This window comes from Erinaceus europaeus, chromosome 16, assembly GCF_950295315.1.
Source record: "Erinaceus europaeus chromosome 16, mEriEur2.1, whole genome shotgun sequence".
Taxonomy (NCBI): Eukaryota; Metazoa; Chordata; class Mammalia; order Eulipotyphla; family Erinaceidae; genus Erinaceus; species Erinaceus europaeus.
Genome location: NC_080177.1, coordinates 78,391,308 through 78,412,628, shown reverse-complemented (window position 1 = coordinate 78,412,628; position 21,321 = coordinate 78,391,308). Strand labels below are relative to the sequence as shown.

At 44.4% G+C, this 21,321-nt stretch overlaps 1 protein-coding gene across 1 annotated transcript in view; it reads right to left on the bottom strand.

Annotated features, from left to right (window-relative positions):
- Nucleotides 1-21,321, bottom strand: part of DPF3 (double PHD fingers 3) — a 259,572-nt gene that overhangs the window by 5,545 nt on the left and 232,706 nt on the right. Inside the window, exon 9 of the mRNA XM_007528429.3 lies at nucleotides 7,508-7,620. Within this exon, the coding sequence (XP_007528491.1) occupies nucleotides 7,508-7,620 (113 nt within the window). The remainder of the gene's footprint in view (nucleotides 1-7,507; nucleotides 7,621-21,321) is intronic.

Below are 21,321 nucleotides of genomic sequence, written 5' to 3'. Positions count from 1 at the left end.
TGACAGTCTATTTCTTTTTTTTTAATTAATTAGTTATTCAGTAATGATTAACAAGATTGTACAATAACAGGGGTACAATCCCATACAATTCCCACCACCAGAGTTCCGTGTCCCATCCCCTTCGTTATCCCTCTGGGAGCAGGGACCAAAATTCTTTACTGGGATATGGAAGGTGGGAGATCTGGCTTCTGTAATTGCTTCTCCACTGAACATGGATGTTGGCAGGTGGATCCTCACCCCCAGACTGTTTTTATCTTTCCCTCGTGGGGCAAGGCTCTGGGGAGGGGAGGTTCCAGGACACATGAGTGAGGTCGTCTGCCCAGGGAAGTCAGGATGGTGTCAGCTGTGACCATGGACTATGAGCTCAGACTGACAGGGACTCAGAGGCTCACAGGCTCCTGTGCTGAATTGGAGCAGACATGAGCCAGTCATTTACTACTCCAGTCTCACTTTTGGTTCCCACCACGTTCCGACTGTGCAGTGGACTGTGGTTCTAAGAGTCGGAGCTCCACACCAGGGGATTTTCAGAAGGTGCTGCCCTCTCATCCTTATCATTCCACCCCTGTTCTTCCATTCTTTCTGCACCATCTCTTTCCACTCATGTAGAAACCAAATTATTTGTTTCTTTGTTTATTCTTCTGTATTTCTTTTACACAAATGGGCAGAGAAAGGTTTCTCTTATGATCTTCTTACAATAACAGAATACTGTATAAGTGTTGTTTTTTGTTTTACCTTAATGTTTTTAAGTTTTTATTTCTATATATTTAATCATTATACTAGGGGGTGATGGTTTACAGTGCAATCACAGGGGTACCATTTGTCATCTCCCCGTGAAAGTTCTCTGCAGAACACTCACCACCAGCCCAGGCCCTCTGACATCACCATGCACCAGGATTCAAAGGCTGTCTTCAGCCCTTTCCTCCTCTTCCTTCCCCAGAGTCCTTTGCTTTGATGCAATACACTGTGTCCAGTCCCAAGTTTCACTTTGTGATCTCCCTCCCTGTCACTATTTATTAAGGCTTGCCTTTAAGTGAGATCATTCAGAATTTGCCCTCTTCTTTTTGGCTTATCTCATATAACACGATACATTTAAATTCCATCCGAGATAACAAGAAGGAAATGCCTTCGTGACTTTTAGTATCTGAGTAGTATTCCATCACGTATATACACCACTCCCCCCCCCCCCATTCATCTACTGTTGGACATCTTGGTTGCTTCAATTTTGGGCTATTACAAATGTGCTGCTGTGAACACAGGTGCACACAGATCTCTTCTGAGAGTTGTTTTTGTTTCCCTTGGGTAAATCCCCAGGAGGGAAATTGCTGGGTCCTGGGATAAATCCATTTCTAGTGTCCTGAGAAATCTCCAGACTGTTTTCCACATAGACTAGACGTTCACACTCCCATCAGCAGTGCAGAAGTGTCCCTTTCCCCCATATCCTAGCCAACTGCTGGGAAATTGTGCCAATACAGTCACATCTGCCATGTTGTCCCCTCAGGCTACTAGTTCCCTCGAGAACTGGAACATTCTCGGAGTGCCTGTTCAGCCATGTTGTGCCCTCAGGGCATTGTCTATATCCCCGCGATATTTGGAGTGCTTTGGTTACTCCTCCCCCCTCCCATTCTCATGAGAGTTATTATCCTATCCTGGAGTGCTATGGTTACTCCTCCTCCTTCCCATTCTCGTGAAAGCTGCTCCTATAAAAGCCTTTCTTCTTCCGCACCTCACTCTCTTGCCAGTGCTTCACTCCAATGTTCAGACGCAGGAAAGGTTACTGTGTTCAGACGCAGGAAAGGTTACTGCGTGAGGCGGCCATTTTCGCTACCTCCACGTGGCCCAACCTGATTCTCTAGCACCCAACTCTGAGGTGCCAGCGCAAATAAAGATTTGTGTTTCCTCTTTGCGCCAGATCCCTCCTCTCTCTCTTCTCCGCAGCCCGCGCACAACAGCCAACATCCATTGTTACTGTCCTTGCTAATGTATGATAGTATGACATTCTCCGGGGTGGGTATTCTACCTTACTTTTTCACTTCACAATATATTGATGACATCTGGTTGTGTGGCACCACTTCTCGTGTGACAGTGTCATCATTCTGCTTACAGAGCTGATGAAACAGCTCACTAGGACGGTGTCCTATTTTGTTATGTGTGCAACCCAAGTTCAAGCCCAGCACCACAGCTGGAAGAAAGCTTTGTTACTATGGTCTCTCTCACTCTCTCCTACTCTGCTTGACTCTATAAAAATAAAAAACTAAAAATCTGCTATGTATGACTAATTAGGTCTCACATCTTTTTTTTTTTTAACCAGAGCACTGCTCAGCTCTGGTTTACGGTGGTGCAGGGGATTGAACCTGGGACTTTAAAGCCTCAGGTGTGAGGGTCTCTTTGCATAACCATTATGCTATTTCCCCCACCTGAACAACTAGGTTGTTTGCAAAATTCTGTAGCTAGAAAAAAAAGTGATCGTGAATAACCTTATGCATATGTATTTTCATAGTGTTCTGGTTATATTTAGGATGCTACAGGCAGGATTGCTGAGTCAAAAAGTATAGGCCCAGGGGTTGTGTTAGACACTGCTGAATTCCCCTCCAGAAGGGTTTTACCTTCTAGTCCTCTCACGGCCAATATCCATGTGGCTGTTTTCCAGTGTCATCAGCAGGAAGTATTGACTCACTCTAACATCTTATCAATTGTATAGATAAGGAGTGGCCTCTCAGTTTCATTTTGATTTATTTTCATTCATTCTGATTTCTTTAATTAGGAGCATGTTCCCACTAATGTTTTCAATGTTGAAGAGCCATTTTTATATCCCAGTGGGCAAGCTAGCTGACTCAGATAATGTACTTGCTGAGCTGTGGGCATGACACAGGTTCAAGCCTCTTCCCCACTGTACTGAGAGAAGCTTGGGTGCTGTCGTATCTCTCTCTCCTTCCTTCCTTTCTTTCTTCCTTTCTTTCTTTTCTTTCTTTTTAAAATTTCTTTATTGGGGGATTAATGTTTTATATTCGACAGTAAATACAATAGTTTGTACTATTCTCAGTTTTCCACATAACAGTACACCCCCCACTAGGTCCTCTGCCATCCATTTTGGACCTGTACTCTCCCCCCACCACCACCCACCCTCTTTCTTTCGTCACTCTGGTGCAGTGAACACTTATTTTCTTAACGGATATTAACCTTTGGTGTAGAGAGTATGCTGCAAATACTGATTCCCTGTTTGTTGGTTGTTTACTGAATTTCTGATGTTTTTGCTATACACACTTATGAAGTGGTCAAATTCATCAGTCTTTTATTAACTTTGAATTTCAAGTCACAGAAAGTCTTGCCCTATATTTAGATTTGAGAGGAATTTGCCATGTTTTCTTTTCTTTTTTTTTTTTTAAATTTTGTTTATTAATGAGGAAAATGTGAGGAGAGAGAAAAAGAACCAGACATCTGGTACATGTGCTACTGAGGATCGAACTCGGGACCTCAGGCCTGAGAGTCCAGTGCTTGATCTCCTGAACCATCTCCTGGCCTACCTCATGTTTTCTTCTAGTACTAATGTGATTTGTACTTTGTATTTAGATCCTCAGACCATTTGGAGATCGTCTGTATGGACTATGTGAGCTATGGACCCAGTTTTGTCTTTTTTTTTTTTTTCAGATGATGGCCACAGTGTCCCACAGTGTCCAATGATGAGCTCAATAATCAGTTCACCATGGCCCAGTAATTTTAGATGCCACTTTCATCCCATGTGAAGCATATGCAGTTGGGGGGCGCTGAGCAGTGGCAGCAGGTTAAGCACACGTGGCGTGAAGTGCAAGGACCAGCATAAGGATCCCAGTTTGAGCCCCCGGCTCCCCACCTTGAACAGGGGTCACTTCATAGGTGGTGAAGCAGTTCTGCAGGTGTCTATCTTTCTCTCCCCTTCTGTCTTCCCATCCTCTCTCGATATCTGTCTATCCTATCCAACAATAACATCAATAACAAAAATAATAATAACCACAACAAGGGCAACAAAAAGCGGGGAAAAGCCTTCAGGAGCAGTGAATTTGTGGTGCAGGCACCAAGCCCCAGCAATAACCCTGGGGGCAAAGAAAACAAACTTTATAGAATGTTGTAACATCTGGTAGGATGAATTTCCCCTCATCATTTGTTGTTTTCTTGGCTATTCTTATTCATTTGTTTGTCCAATGTGAACTGTAGCATCAACTTGCCTATTTCCATATTCTTTTCCTTAACCTTTTTTTAAATTTCATTTATTTATTTTCCCTTTTGTTGCCCTTGTTTTCATTGTTGTTGTAGTTATTATTGTTGTTGTCGTTGTTAGATAGGACAGAGAGAAATGGAGAAAGGAGGGGAAGACAGAGAGGGGGAGAGAAAGACACCTGCAGACCTGCTTCACCGCCTGTGAAGTGACTCCCCTGCAGGTGGGGAGCTGGGGGCTCGAACCGGGATCCTTACACCAGTCCTTGAGCTTTGTGCCACATGTGCTTAACCTGCTGCGCTACTACCCGACTCCACTATTTCCATATTCTTAAACTTGGTATTTTCATTGGTTTGGGTTTAATTTGTAAATCAATTTAGAAAGAACTGGCTTCTATATAATGTTAAATAACATCATCCATGTCCTTTCATTTGCTCGAGTATTCTGTATCTTTTTTTAAATTTCTTTATTGGGGAATTAATGTTTTACATTCAACAGTAAATACAATAATTTGTACATGCATAACATTTCCCAGTTCTCCATATAACAATACAACCCCCACTAGGTCCTCTGTCATCCTTCTTGGACCTGTATTCTCTTGGTGCGATATGCCAAATCTGTATCTTTTTAAAAGTGCCATAAAACTTTCTTCATGTAGGTTTCATATGTTCACTGTTAGGTTTTTTTTAAGCAGGTCTTCTTTGTCACTATTATAAGTGGAGTTTCTCCACAGTTCTATCCTGGTTTTGTTTGTTTATTTATTTGAATAGAGACAGAGAAATTAGGAGGGAAGGGGAAGATAGAGAGGGAGACAGAGAGACACCTGCAGCCCTGCTTCACTGTGCATGAACTTCTCCTCTGCAAGTGAGGACCTGGGGCTTGAACCAGGATCCATGTTCACTGTAATATGCGCCTTGTTTAGCCAGATGCACTACAAGCTTTTTGTTTGTTTGTTTGTTTGTTTACCAGAGTTCTGCTAAACTCTGGCCTCTGGTGGTGCTAGGGTTTAAACTTGGAAACTTTAGTGCCTCAGGCATGAAAGTCCTTCTGCACAACCACTATGCTGTCTCCACTCTAGCCTCTGATTGGTGATTGTTTGTTTGTATGAAGGCTACTCATTTTATGGAAATTTTATGGTGTATTACCTTCAGTGATTGGGATTTAGATTTATCATGGACCCTCTAGGGCTTCCAGATAAACTGTTACAGTTGAAGAAACAGTTTTACTGCTTGGTTATGTATCTAATGTCCCTGGTTGATTTCCCAAGTATAATTTCATTAGCTAATAGCTCTAGAACATGACAAATATTTGAGAATGTAGGTGTCTTCACTCAGTTCCTGATCTCAGGAGAAATTCTCCTGGTGACACAAACGCCCCACTAAAGATAAGTGACTTTCGTTCTAAAGGTATAAGTGGTATAACACACTAATGGAATAGCTCACAACTCCTATCTTCCTGCCTTTTTTTAAAATCATGAATAGGTATTGAAATCAAGCGGTTATTTTGAAAATTGGTAGAGAGAAATAAAAAGTATTTATCCTTCCCCTCTCTTATAATCTATACCTGAGGCTGGAATAGTTTCTCCTTATAGAATTACTCCAGCTGATAGGCAAAGAAGAGATTATAGAATGAGCAACACTGTTTCAATTCCTAAGGAAACACTGTAGCCTCTGCCTTCACAGAAAGAGACTTCAAGCAATAAATGCTCCGGGTAAGAATGCATAGCACCAAGAGTGAGCCAGGCTTCACAAATAGATCTAGGGACATAGGGATATAGATAGATAGATAGATAGATAGATAGATAGATAGATAGATAGATAGAGATAGAGAGAGGGAGAGAGAGAGAGATCTAGGTATATGTTACTATATAGTGAGAGAGAGAGATCTGACCTAGACTCTAGGTATATGTTACTATATATATATGTATATATATATACATATATATATGTATATATATATATAGAGAGAGAGAGAGGGATCTAGGCATATGTTAATATAGTGAGAGAGAGAGATCTGATCTAGACTCTAGGTATATGTTACTATATATATATATATATAGAGAGAGAGAGAGAGATCTAGGTATACGTTACTATAGTGAGAGAGAGAGTTCTGATCTAGACTCTAGGTATATGTTACTATATTGAGAGTGTGTGAGAGAGAGAGATCTGATCTAGACTCTAGGTATATATATATATAGAGAGAAGGGGGAGGGAGAAAGAGATCTAGGTATACGTTACTATAGTGAGACAGAGAGAGAGATCTGATCTAGACTCTAGGTATACGTTACTATATTGAGAGTGTGAGAGAGAGATCTAATCTAGACCCTAGGTATACGTTACTATATTGAGGGGGGGGGAGAGGGAGGGAGAGGGAGAGGGAGAGGGAGAGGGAGAGGGAGAGGGAGAGGGAGAGGGAGAGGGAGAGGAATCTGATCTAGACTCTAGCCCTATGCACAATGTGTCAAAAACATAAGGGACAAAGGAGATTATCAAACGCCACCACTGAATGTAATCAATAGACTACAGTCAAGACAAATCCTAATAAACAAACTGATTTCTCTAATAAAATTTCATGGGGGAGGGGATCACAAGATGGAGAGGAAAGTAAGCATTTTAAAAGAAACTTTGAAAACACAGGAACTACATTTGTACCCCAGATTAAATACATAAATCATGTTAAAAAAAAAAAAGCATTAACACACAGGAGATAGGACTATTGACTGGGCAATTCCATTAAGGAATGTTAATATTTGGGCTAATTCACTTTTAAGAAAAGTTCCTGGGGCCAGGTGGTGGCGCACCTGGTTGAGCACACACTTTACAATGCACAAGGACCTGGGTTTGAGCCCCTGGTCCCCACCTGGAGGGGGAAAGTTGTACAAGTGGTGAAGCAGGGCTGCAGGTGTGTCTCTCTGTCTCTCTCCTTCTCTATTTTCCCCTTCCCTCTCAATTTCTGGCTGTCTCTATTCAACAAATAAAGAAAGAAACTTAAAAAAAAAAATCCAAGGTCTTTTCTTTTTGAGATCGTGTGGTGCCTGCAGTTAAAGACCCCAGTCATGGGCAGGAAGCACCATGCTCACTGCTAAGCCCTGGAGGTAACAGCCGGCTGCTCAGCGCCCGAGCCTCACCCCCCTGCATTTCCCTCCACTGGCACAGAGGACACCCTAGGTTCTGTCATGCAAGACTGACACTTTCCTTGGGAGTCTAGGGCCAAAACAAGCTAGAATCCCCAAGGAAACTCCTTAAGGGATCCTCCACCCCTCACAGGATCCCCCAGCTCCCTGGATGTCCCCTTCCTACCAGGGGAGCCCCAACTCACATCATTCTCTGAGGTCCCGCAGAGGATGCAGGATTTGCACTCGATGCACTGCCACTTGTAGGTTTTAACAGCCTCAGTCATGTTCAGCGTGAACTGCAGACAGGTTGGGTGGCCTGAGGGAAGCAGAAATGGCAGCATTAGGGCCAAGGGGGTCTGATGCGCCTTCAACTCCACTGATAGAGAACATATCGGTGCCCGACTTGGAGGGAGAGCAAGCCAGGTGTGAGTGAGGGAACAGACTGGACAGGGGCTTCCCTGGAGCCCGACCCACACTTCCTGTTACACCCACACTTCCATCAGAAGGAGGCCTGAAGAGAGAAATGTAATTAGCTCTTTTGACTGGGGGTAGGGACCATCCAAGTCCTCTTTCCCTGAGGGGTGAACCAGTTGATGAGGATCAGAGAGAGTTGATGAGAGATCAGAGACTAAGAGATGAGTTGATGAGAGATCAGAGACTAAGAGAAAGGAAAAAGCAGAGCAGAACTGGACTCCGCTCCTGGCTCTCAGCACCATGCGTCTGCCCAGCCCTGGCTTCAGCTGTGCCAGGAGAGATGCCCACAAGCTACTCAGAATGGGATCTTACACTCTTCACATAGGGCACAGGGGAGGTCGTCAACGAGAACATGTGATGTTGAAGCACGTCAGGCATTGTACAGCTATTTGACGTACCTGGGCTTATGCCTGGGAGACTAGCAGAAGTCTGTGCCCTGCACTGTGACACTGTAGAGAGAAGTGAGCTGGCAAAGAGGGCAAAGAAGTAGATGTTCATATTTGTGCCTAGGTCTGTCCCAGAAGGGCTACTGACTCCCTTTTCTCCACCCCAAGTATCTCATCAGCCAGGCCAATAGCAGAGCCAGGAAGGGACATTAAGCCGTGGCTGTCTATCACACAGACTCAATGCACCAATACTAAAGGTTTGGCCTCCAGAGCAAGCTCTGTGCTCAGCCGTAACTTTCCCCAAAGATGAGCCAGGTAGTAAGAGGACAGTGGTGAACTACAGAATATGGAGGGAGTCGGGCAGTGGCGCAGTGGGTTAAGCCCAGGTGGCACAAAGCACAAGGACCAGCATAAGGATCCCGGTTCGAGCCCCCCCCCCAGCTCCCCACCTGCAGAGGAGTCACTTCACAGGCGGTGAAGCAGGTTCAGGTGTCTTTCTTTCCCCTTCTCTGCCTTCCCCTCCTCTCTTCATTTCTCTCTGTCCTATCCAAGAACGACAACATCAATAACAACAACAATAACTACAACAATAAAACAACAAGGGCAACAAAAGGGAATAAATAAATAAATAAATAAGAATATGGAAGCTGTGGTCCGGGAGGTGGTGCAGTGATAAAGCTTTGGACTCTCAATCACGAGGTCTTGAGTTCAGTCCCCGGCAGCACATGTGCCAGAGTGATGTCTGGTTCTCTCTCGCCTCCTATCTTTCTCATAAATATATATATTTATGAGAAATAAATAATATATAAATATATAATAAATATATATTTATATAAATATATATTCTTTTTAAAAAGTATATATATATACTTTTTAAAAAGTATATATATATACTTTTTAAAAAGAATATGGAAGCCCTTGGTCAGCCAGAAATATGGCAGGAAAGGGAAATTTGGATGATGTTCTCAGGTCTTCCAGTGGGATGTAATTGCTTCCCCACTGAACATGGGCGTTGGCAGGTGGATCCATACTCCCATACTCTCTCTCTTTCCTTAGTAGGGATGGGCTCTGGGGAAGCAGAGCTCCAGGATACCTTGGTGGGGTTGTCTGTCCAGAGAAGTCTGGCTGGTATCGTGCTAGCATCTGGAACCCAGTGGGATGACTTAGGAATCTGGCCAGGATCCCCAGGCTAAACTTGACGATAGACTTTAGCAATATAAAAGGCACTGATAGCTTTGAAGTTGACCATTTGATAATCAATATAAAATTAATCTGATAGCTTTGTCTGTTTCTGCTGAATTCCCGACTCTGCTAAACCTACCAGAGAGTGCATTACCTTGCCTGAAAGAGACTGTGTGCTTCTAAGGATGGACTCTGTAGATGGCTGGCACCAGTATGGGGCTATTCTACCAAGCTACTGCCCTCTGCAAACGGGGTCCCACATGGTCCCACTATCCTTTAGCAAAGCCACATCCCAGTGGAAGAACTTGCCTTTGCTCCCTGCTAGATTGTCAGAAATGGTTCCAACATGATCATTTGGGAGAAATAGAACTCACTCAGCATAAAAGTCTTCCAATGTAAGCCTTCACCAAGGTGAACCACTGTTGTTTGTTATCTCTAAGAGTGGGGATGGAGTGTAGCTTGGTGAGGTGAATGGACTGAGTACCTAGTGGGTGGAAACATGGAGAAGAGGGCTGATCTTTCAAGGACTTCTCAGATGCCATCCAACCCAGAGATTCCTACTACTCTGAACTAAAAAGCTCTCCTAAGGTGACACCATGGTGGTTACTCTGAAGAAAAAAAAAAAAAAAAGAGACTGTCCATAAAAAAAAAAAACCTGGGAAAATACCCGACCTATATTCTTGAAACATCTCAAAGATTTGCCTACAAAGAATACTGGCCAGGGCTTGCCCAGTCTGATCTCTCTGTATACTTGTGTGGGAATAAGAGAGAGAGAACAAGTGTGACATTCTGCCTGATCTGCATCCCAGAGCCAGGTTCTCAGGCAGGGCATCCTTTGGAAGGTTTGAAGATGATTTTATAGAAAAGATTCCCAGTTGGGGCCCTACTCAAGGAGTCCTGAGATTCCCAAACAGACATTATGGGCCTAGACCTCGAATAAATCCCTCTCTCCATTTTTACCAGTCATCTCTATCAGGAACAACACAATAGACCCCTTTGTGGGCCCCCATAGGACCTTGCCCTCAACTTGGATCAACAATGGTAGAGAATGTTCCATCCTGCGAAGGGAGGCTGGACAACAGACTCTATGCTACACCTGAGGATGATGGGTCCTGATACTGGGGCAGCTTGGAATGTTCCTACTCATGACCACAGAATGTGAGCTCAGATCTACAGAGATGCAGAGGTCACATGGGCTCCTAAGCTGAATATGGGCCCCAGATCACATCAAATCGATGGGGTTTACAATCAACAATCAACAATATTTATACACCTTTCCCATATTTGGGAGCTACTCTCTTCCCTGATCCAGCTTTCTGGTCCTTCTGCCAAACATGACATCATCTCCCCAGACAATAATTAGGATCCAACTACATATCAGATCTCAGGATCAAGCAAAACACAAAAAAACAAAAAAACACTAGTATAGCCACAGGCCCTTTGGAATATAACTAAAATATGCCTATGAGATATCTACAAAACAGAGACCCCCCCCAACTTTTCACCTGCACTATTCCAGCCTTTGGGTCCATGATTGGTCAACAATTTGTTTGGCTTTGTATGTTAACTCTCTTGTCAACCACCAGGTTCCAGATGCTAGCACGATGCCAGCCAGACTTCCCTGGACATACAACCCCACCAATGTGTCCTGGAGCTCTGCTTCCCTAGAGCCCTGCCCCACTAGGGAAAGAGAGAGGCAGGCTGGGAGTATGGATCAACCTGCCAATGCCCATGTTCAGCGGGGAAGCAATTACAGAAGCCAGACCTTCCACCTTCTGCATCCCACAATGACCTTGGGTCCATACTCCCAGAGGGTTAAAGAATAGGAAAGCTGTCAGGGGAGGGGATGGGATACAGAGTTCTGGTGGTGGGAATTGTGTGAAGCTGTACCCCTCTTATCATATGGTTTTGTCAATGTTTCCTTTTTATAAATAAAAAATTTTTAAAAAAAGAGAAGATTCCCATCTAAGCCTCGGATCATACCCCAGCCACAACCAGCCAGCTTACAACTATTCAGTAGCTGAAGTAGTCACTGAGCAATGACTAGGCCATGCACAGCAACAGACACAAAGGATACAGAAGTGAGCAAGACACACCAAGTCCTTCTTGTCTAGTTGGAGAAAAATTAAAACTAATAAGCTATACACATATCACTTTACTTATATACTTATAAGTGATAACTGCTATGAAGGAAAGTCATACTTGGCACGGAAAACAAATCACAAGGTAACGTAACCTAGCCTGAGATGCCAAGGAAACCTTTTCTGAGAAAACCCTTCAAACCGATGCCTGGCAGATGAGGAATCCACAGGGTGGGAGAGAGGGAGAATTCTAAAGTGGACAGAACTGTTGAAAGTAGAACTGGTGATGCCTGACCTTTGTTTGAATATTGGGAGTGGGGAAAAGAGAGATGTGAGGAATACTTCCAAGTTTCTCACTGAAGAAACAAGGTGGGTTGCCGTGAAACTTACACCAATAAGTACCAGTCTAGGTGCACCTGATGGGAGAGGGCGAGGCTGACTCTGTTCTCAGTGCGTTACGTTTCAGAAATCTGTGAGGCTTGTGATGAAAATGTCCAATGAACAGTTGCATGTGTGTGTGTTGAGTTCAGAAGAGAAATACAGACTCATATTTCAGTTCAGACAGAAATTTAGGACATCTTTTAGCCAAATAGGTGGTAGCTGAAACTCTGAGAATTAGTGAAATCATCTAAGAAAATAGAAAAGAAAGCGAGAAGGAAAAGTAGCAGGAAGGGAGAAAGAAAGAGCATTCCAGTTGTCCAAATGTACTTCGAACAGGGCCCAGCAACCATGATCTGACCCAACCAGATCATTAAAAAACCAGGTCCATAATCGGTGCGTAATCGTTGGCTTAGACACGAGCTCTTGAGGCAGAGAGACGTTCTTAACTTGGCCCCAGCCCTTCCACAGTGGACCTTGCTCTTCCTTTAAAGCTGAAAACAGGAAATGTAACCCAAGTTACAGTGTGCAGGGAGAGGGAGCTCAGTTCTGGAGAGGACTTTTGGATAACAGGAATGTGGCCTAAGAGTGCTGTCTCAGCAGATGGGGAGGAAAGGGGGAAGCAGTGAGGCGCAGGAAACCTCCCAACAAAGAAGACTGTCTATAGTGTGCATGACAGCACAGTCTGCTGAGCTCTGTGAACAAGGGAAGGAAGGCAGGCTTATTTGAAAACAGTGTCTGCTCCTCAGCCTCTCCAAGGACCCATCACCTGTCTGTAGAGAATACGAGTGCAGAGATGCTGAGAGTGTTCCAGGGATAGCCAGCGGGGTTCGGTGGCACTGGAGTGAGAAGTCACACTGATAAATTAGCTAGACAAAGAGACTGGTGGTTCATAGCTTCCTGTTTCCACACCTGTGCATATACAAATGCTCATGTACGTGGATATTTCCAGTCTTACAGGGAACCAAATAGCTAAATAGGTCTTGCTGGTAAACTCACACTCCAGGGGAGACTTAGAAGCCAATTCAAGTCACAAGCTAGTCAGTGTCAGTCTGCAGACATGCAGCCCAGAGAGAGGAACAACCCATTTTCAACAAACCCTGGTCCAAAGGAAATATGCACACGCCTATGACATGCGTCTCCTCTATTATAGTTCTTATTTAAAGAGAATTTTATTTCATTATTGCCAGTATTTAATCTGGACTAGGCTAAGGCAAATCCCTGATTAAATTAGAACTCCAGGAAAAGGCCCACATCAGCCTGGGAGGTGTGTGCTGAAAACATAAATAAAGCAGATACAAATAACAGTGCAGCTACCATGGTCTATTATTCATTCATTGTGAAATTATAAATGCCTAATTATATTTTATTGCCTTATTTATAAATGCTGATCTCTTCAAAAACCAATTTCTTGGGAAAGGAAAGCCTAAGTATCCATGGTTCGCAGACCATTGAGGGCAAAATTCAAATCGCACTCTAAAAAGGAGTGAACCAATTCTCAGCCATCAGGAATCTAACCTCTGTGCACCTGTGCGACAAGTCTGCTCACCAGGCACTGCCTCACCACGTCACATGGATCCTTTCTTAAGTTCTCTTTGTTAAACATGCTACGATGAGCCACAGCTCACTTCTCAACTGCCCCAGATGTGATGTTTACAACTGATATATGTGCAGATTGATAACCACAATGGCACTCCCAAGGCACCTGCAGGACACACACACCCTTTTTCTTTTGTCTTGATTCCTAATGCACTTGGAAAAGGAAAGGAGGAGAAAGAGGGGAGAGGATAAAGAGTAAAAAGCAAAAATACATTATTAACAAATGATGGTGTGAGGTGTGACTGTCTTTTCCTTGAGCCAAACACTGATCTGCAGTCAATTTAACTCCTCTTAGAGGTCTGCTTATTCTCCCTCAAAGATGTCAGATTCTAGGGCACCTAGGTTGCTGTGGGAAGCAAACCACAAAAACCGTTGCACGAGTCATTACTGCGGGTCATCAGACACTGCACATTCATCCAGGAGTAGCAGAGACTTTCTAAGACATTAACCTTCGAGGGGCATGTGGCTCTGAAATAGTCCTAGAAACTTCCCAGGTTCTCAAGCATGATCCGAGCTAGAGTTCCCAGGAAATTCAAGGTCACTCTTTTATAATAAACTCTGGAGTATTGTGTTTGAGACTCTTGACAGTGAGATAATGGGTGGGGTCAGATAATGGGTGGGGTCAGTCTGGTTCTATGTTACTTAACCTGAATGACCCAGTGAGGGCCAAGACACAGCTCTAGAAAGATGTCAAGAACTATAATCGTGATCTCAGAACACCACGGACCGCTGATTTCCTCCTTCCTTCAATAATAGTTGTTGAATAAAATACATGTGGCAAGCTCTCTTGTGATCAATGAGCATATAACGGTGAGAGAAAGCATGGCCTGCCCTTGTGGAGTACATACCTGAGGTGTACCACAGAAACTGGATACCTTGAACAAGTCTCTGTGCTTCGCTGGGCATTCGGTTTCTTAACTGCAAGGATCTATTTCCTACAAAGCTGTGGTTCTGCTGGTGACATTCACGTGAAGTGATTTCACTACTGATTCTAAATTATCTGTCTGGTTGGTGGAGTAAACAAGACCTGGAAGTTTTGCCACTGAAGATTCAAAGTGATAAGAACAAAGGAGGAAGCTGAAATCGACAGTCAGTAAAGCAACAGTTCATGTCACCGTTTCCATGTTTGTCAGTCCGATCTCAGTCCTGATAACAGCAGAATACAGTCGTGACAGAAAGTAAAAGACATCTGGAAACCTGATGTACTTCCCAACAACTACGCACCTTCCACCACCACACACCTCTACACACCAGCAATACAGTAAGTTGGTTCTGTACAGATGGACTGTCAGTGAGTCTCCAGACAGAGAGATCTTAGGAAAGGTTTCATCCATGAGGAAAATTAGAACTGGCTTGAGCTGATCATGTGACAGTGATTAGATATTTCCAGACAAGAAATAGGAAAAATAGGGTCACAACAGGAACAATTTGGGCCCACTCTGCATATCAACCTTGAACTGGAATTGTAGATTGCAGGACATCACCTGCCAAAAAAGAAAAGAAAAAAACAATACCTCCACACACAGCACCATGTGGAGACCAGTCAGAATCATCAGCCAGAGTTCAATGTCAGTCTCAGGTGTGAATGTTGACACAAGCTGTGCACCTCAGCAGTAGTAACCAGCCAGAGGCCCTGGCTAGAGTCTGCCTTTCCTCTAGGGCAGCGAGCTAGAAGGAACTTCCTCAGATTGGAGATGCTGTGGGCTCTGTGCTTACTTCCATCCCGGGTATGGTTTAGAAAAGGTCTGTGTGTGGAATTGCCGGCCACTTCTAGCCTTGTGAGAGTTCTTTAGACTGCGCTCCACAGGGGTTGGGCCAATTTACATTCCCACCAGCAGTAATGATCTCACTCATCGGCAGAACATAAGAAACACGAACAGAAAGGGGAAACACAGAGTAAAACTTGGACTGGCTTTGTGTATTGCACCAAAGCAAAGACCTCTGGGGAAGGAGGGCAGAAAGGGGGATAGGGGAGGGGTGGCTTTCCGGTCCTAGTGCAGGATAATGCTCCTAATTTGGGAGTGAGAATGTTTTGCAGACATCTATCTTGGTGAGATGAGAATTGTACCAATGTGTCAGCAACTGTCCTGTAGACCATTAACTTCCCCTCTCTGCAAAAAAAAAAAAAAAAGTTTGTGTGAGGTGGAAGATAGCATAATGGCTATGCAAAAGGCTTTCACATCTGAGATTCTGAAGTCCCAGGTCTAATCCCCAGCACCACCATAATCTAGAACTGAGCAGTGATTGATTCTCTCTGCATCTTTCTCTCTGCATTTCTCTCTGTATATTCCCCCCTCCCGTGTGTGTGTGTGTGTGTGTGTGTGTGTGTGTGTTTAAAGAAAGTGTTTGTAATGTGATTTATGAGTAACTGGTAGAAAAGAACAATGTTTAGTCAACTCTTGACTGCCCAAGATCTTAGTCACTGATCTCCCATGAATCAGAAGATGAACTCATGGATAGTCTAAGTTCCTGAGTTGTCTAGGAATCTCTGAGATTGTATGCCCATATTTTTCTTTCAAAAATATTTTAAAGTTGTACTTAGTTCAAAGGAAAAAGTGATACTTTATTGCTTTTGTATCCTTTTAGATGAACAATTAGAAACTATTCATGAACATGCCAAAAAAAAAAAAAAAAAGAGGCCAGGCAGTATGCCCATAATACTTAGATATTTTGCTTTAGTTTTGCAAATCATTTTTAGTCCAGTTTTGAGGGTTTTTTATTCAATCTTCTCGACTGTGATCGCTTTCTTACAGAAAAAATAACTATCTGATCAAATGTATCAAGTCTTCACTGCCAGGAGCTGTACTAGGTACTAAAGTTCCAAAGCTGGATGAGACCTGGGTCCTGCCTCGAGAAGGGCAGTGAGAGGCTGCGAAAAGCCTCCTCCAGTTCTTCACCCCTGTGTCAGTCTCTCTTCCTGAGTGTCTCCTTGCAGACTCACCTCTAACAGGTAGAATTGGGCAGAAGTGGGGGGCTGCTACTTCCAATATGGAGTCAGAAAGACTATGACTCTCATCTTCCTCACTCTTTAAGGTGCGTGCTACTGTGCTGGAGGTGCTTTGTGGAGGGAAGTCTTGGCCCAATAAATAGCCTGGAACCCCACTTCCCCAGAGCCCTGCTCCACTAGGGAAAGACAGAAACAGGCTGAGGGTATGGACCCACCTGTCAACCCCCACCCAGGTCCTGTGGAGAAGCAATTACAGAAGTCAGATCTTTCACCTTCTGCACCCCATAAAGAATTTTGGTTCAGGGGGCCAGGCTGTAGTGCACCAGGTTAAGCATACATAGTGAAAAGCACAAGGACTGATGCAAGGATCCTGGTTTGAGTCCCCAGCTCCCCACCTGCAAGGGTGTGGTTGCTTTGCAAGTCATGAAGCGGGTCTGCTGGTGTCTATCTTTCTCCCCCTCTCTGTCTTCCCCTCATCTCTCAATTTCTCTCTGTCCTATCCAACAACAACAGCAGCAGCAACAACAAGAATAACAGCAACAACAACAACAACAGCAATAATGGGGGAAAGATGGCCATCAGGAGCAGTGGATTCACGGTGCAGGCACTGAGCCCCAGTGGTAACCCTGGAGGCAAAACAAAGAGTAATTTTGATTCATGCTCCCAGAGGGATAAAGAACAGGGAAGCGCCCAATGGAGGGGATGGGACACAGAACTCTAGTGGTGGGAACTATATGGAATTGTACCCCTATTATCTTATAGTCTTGTTATAATTATTAAATCACTAATAACATTTTTTTTAAAACTATATGATTTCCAACAGAGCTGTTGGGGGCCGTGATACTTTTTAAAATGTCCATATTTGTGTGTGTGTGTGTGTGTGTGTGTGTGTGTGTGTGTGTGTTATCTTCCTCTTTTCAATACACAGAGGCTCTTCCCCAACCTTCAATCTTGGGCTGGACTGAATCACTTATTGTTAACAAATACAGTCAAGAGGACATAACCAAAAGCAATGACTTTGGGATCTATGTTATACAGAGCCATTGTGTTTCCAATGGCTTGCTCATTCCTTCCTTCCCCTCCTTCTCTCTTCGCTCACACTGGAGGAAGTCAGCCACTGTGTCTCTGGCCTCTGGCCAACAGTCAAAAGAGAACAGATCCTAGGCCCAGCAACCTGGCAGAAACTGGTATCAGTTAACAACGTGCGAGCTTGGGAGAGGCTCCTGAGCCATGGTCCAGCCAGAAGATGATGGCAGCTCTAAGCAGCATCTTGACCACCACCTCATGAGAGTGCATGTGACAGTCACCCGAGAGGGCGGGGTGGGGATCACCTGGGTGAGTGTCCATGTTACCATGTGCAAAGACCAGGCTTTGAGCCCCCACCCCACCTGAGGAAGGAAGCTTCACCAGCAGTGAAAATGTCTGCAGGAGTCTCTCTTTCTCCCTTTCTGTCTCCTCTCCTCTCTCACCTTCTCTCTGTTCTACATAGTTTCTTAAAAAAGGAAAAGAAAAAGAAAGAAAGGAATTGGGGTAGGGGGAAGGCAGTGGTGCACCTGGTTAAGCGCACACATTACAGTGTGCAAGTACCAGGGTTCAAGGCCCTGGTCCTCACCTGCAGGGGGAAAGCTTCACCAGGGATGAAGCAGGGCTACAAGTATCTCTCTGCCTCTTTCCTTTCTATCTTCACTTCCCCCTTTCAATTCTTCTCTGTTTTTACCAAATAAATAAATTTTTAATTAAAAAAAAGAAAGAGATGAAGGGAAAATGGCTGCCAGGTATAGTGGATGTGCTGTGCAGGCACCAAGCTCCAGTGATAACCCTGGTGGCAACGACAACAACAACAAAAATGTCACCCTAACTTCTCCAGCAGACTTCAGGCATTGAAAAACTGTAACAAGTGTTCTCCTGAGCTGCTGAGTTTGCAGAGTGGCAATGAATGGCTACTAGAGTGACAAAGGAGGCACAGACAGGGTGGTAGGAGGTTCCCGGAGACCCAGTCATGTGACAAGAGCCTGGTTGAGATGGAGATGGACTCAGTCATGGTGAGGCCCAGGAGTAACTCAGAGTAGAAGAGCACTCTAGAGAGGGCTAGTAATACTTTGAAGAAATCTTCTTTGAAAGAACTAACAGAGGTCGGGTGATGGCACACCCAATTGAGAGCACAGGTTACCATGAGCAAGGGCCCAGGTTCAAGCCTCCAGTCCCCACCTGCAGGGTACAAGCTTCACTAATGGTGAAACAGTGCTGCAAGTGTCTCTCTTTCTCTCCCCCCTCTCTCTCCCTCCCCTCACAATTTATCTCTATCCTATCAAATAAAAAGGGGAAAATGGTCACCAGGAGTGGTAGATTAGTCATGCAGGCACCAAGCACCAACAATAAACCTGGTGGCAATAAAATAGCACAGAAGTAAATCTTAAAAATAACGGTGTGGAGGAGGGGCATAGTGAGCATAGTATAAAGTGCAAGAATCTGTGCAAAGATTCCAGTTTGAGCCCCCGGCTTCCCACCTGCCAGGCGGACACTTCACAAGTGATGAAGCAGGTCTGCAGGTGTTTATCTTTCTCTCCCCCTTGTCCCCTCTGCCTCCCCGCTCAATTTTTCTCTGTCCTATCCAATAAAATGGGGGGAAATGGCCTCCAGGAGCAGTGGATTCATAGTGCTGGCACTGAGCCCCAGCGATAACTCTGGAGGCAAAAATTAATTAATTAATTAATTAATTAATATAACAGTGGGAACTAAGATAATTGAACACGCAAAGCAGAAGTGACTATAAAAAGAACTGAGTAGGGGAGTCAGCGATAGCGCAGCGGGTTAAGCGCACGTGGCGCAAAGCGCAAGGACTGGGTAAGGATCCTGGTTTGAGCCCCCGGCTCCCCACCTGCAGGGGAGTCGCTTCACAGGCAGTGAAGCAGGTCTGCAGGTGTCTGTCTTTCTCTCCCCCTCTCTGTCTTCCCCTCCTCTCTCCATTTCTCTCTGTCCTATCCAACAATGGCAGCATCAATAACTACAACAATAAAAACAACAAGGGCAACAAAAGGGAATAAATAAATAAATATTTATAAAAAGAATTGAGTGGGTCTGAAACCTTCCAAGGCCACAAGAGCACCCCCACAGCTTCTCATCTGCACTGTGTGTGTGTGTGTGTGTGTGTGTGTGTGTGTGTCAGAGTGGACCCTCTTTGTAAGTCAAAGGTCATCTTTAGTGACCAGCCCTTTCCACTTCACCCTCACCTTTCTTCTACCCCACTGACTCTATCTCTACCTCCTAATGAACTTTTCATTTGGTTCCCTAGAATGAATCCCCATATTAGAAAGTCATGGACTTGCCAGAAGTTAAACAGTTTGATGTGAGCAAAGCAACAACCTACAATTAATATTCTGGCCTAAAGAAATCAGTACTGTGGGGCCAGGCGGTAGCACACCTGGTTAAGTGCTCACATTAAAGTGCACAAGGACCCAGGTTCAAGCCCTTGGTCCCCACCTTTTAGGAGGGGGAACTTCATGAGTGGTGAAGAAGAGCTTCAGGTATCTCTCTGTCTCCATCTCTCTCTCTCTGTCTCCCTACCCTCTCAATTTCTGTCTCTGTCCAATTACAAATAAATAAAGTAAAAAATGAAATGAGTACTTAGCTTAGTGGCCAGGAAGCTAACTCTGTGGGTAAAGCACATTCCTTGCATGTAAGAAGCTGGAGGTTCCATCCCTGGAATCCCTGGCACTGCCTATGATAGAGTAGAGCACTGGTCTTGTCCGTTCTGTCCATCCATCCATCCATCCATCCATCCATCCATCCATCCATCCATCCATCCATCTATCTATCTATCTATCTTCTCTCAAAAAATAAATAAACCTGCAGAGAAAAGGAAAGAGTTCTTGGATATTCTAATGGTAACTAGAAACACCATTATATCCACTTATTTCATCCCTTCCTCCATCCTATGAGTAGGCAGGATGGAGATGTTTCTGACTTATAGGCAAGGAAAACGAGGCTAAGAACAGCTCAGGCAGTCAGTAAGTAATGGCACCAGGGTAAGAACCCATGTTTTCAAACTTAAGTTCTCTGGACTCTACTTCCCTATCGGGCATGTTTCAGGATGGCTAGCTAATCCAAATGCAGTGAACCAACTTCAGCTCACTGTCTTACTGTAGCTGTGAAAGATATCATTTCCTCCTTCAGTTCACAAGAAGTGCGTTCAAGCACAGTAGTGTAGACTGGTAAATTCCTCTGTGCCTCAGTTTCCCACACAGAGCTAGGTAGTCCAGCTGTCCCTTAAGGATCTTTCTAGGACTCCATGTGCCGTGCCTTTAGCGAAACCTCTCTGGAGACAAGACCTGCTCACATGAGGCAAGGCAGCATGTCCTCATTATCTGGTCCTCAGTACGTCTTCACTATCTGGTCACTATCTGATCCTTGAAACCATGGAGCATAATCACAGGTCAAGCCAGTGCAGTCAGTCTACACAGAGGAGTTCTAGAGGTTTCTGGAAGGAGGTCAGCAGTTTGGAGTAGTATTCTGGGGCTTTGGGGCCTAAAAATCTTAATAGTGGACACAGCTCCCAGCCAGAGGCAGAAGTGCAGAGGCGTCATTCCTGTCTCCTACCCTTCCCTCCATTACCATTCCACTCAGTCTTCCTGGGTCACTTATTCCACAAGGAGCTGGCTGTCCAGGCCCTCCCTAGGGCCACCCCAAATGAACTATCCACCAGCAGCTCTTTCTGTGAAGCTTCTGAAAGGAGAACAAAAGAGTTCTCCCCAGCAGCCCCTGACATCTCTGTGATACTGTCAGTCAGGGAAGAGTAGAAATGTTCTTTACTTACCTTAGTTAGGAAAGAAACAAAAAAAAAGCAGACAGAAAGCCAGTCTTGACACCAGTCAGATGCCCATGACACTACTCCTTACCCCAGAATCTAAAAAAAAAAAAAAAAAAAGATTCACTCCTTTCAATTCTTTTCTCTCTTTTCACTCTGTACCCCA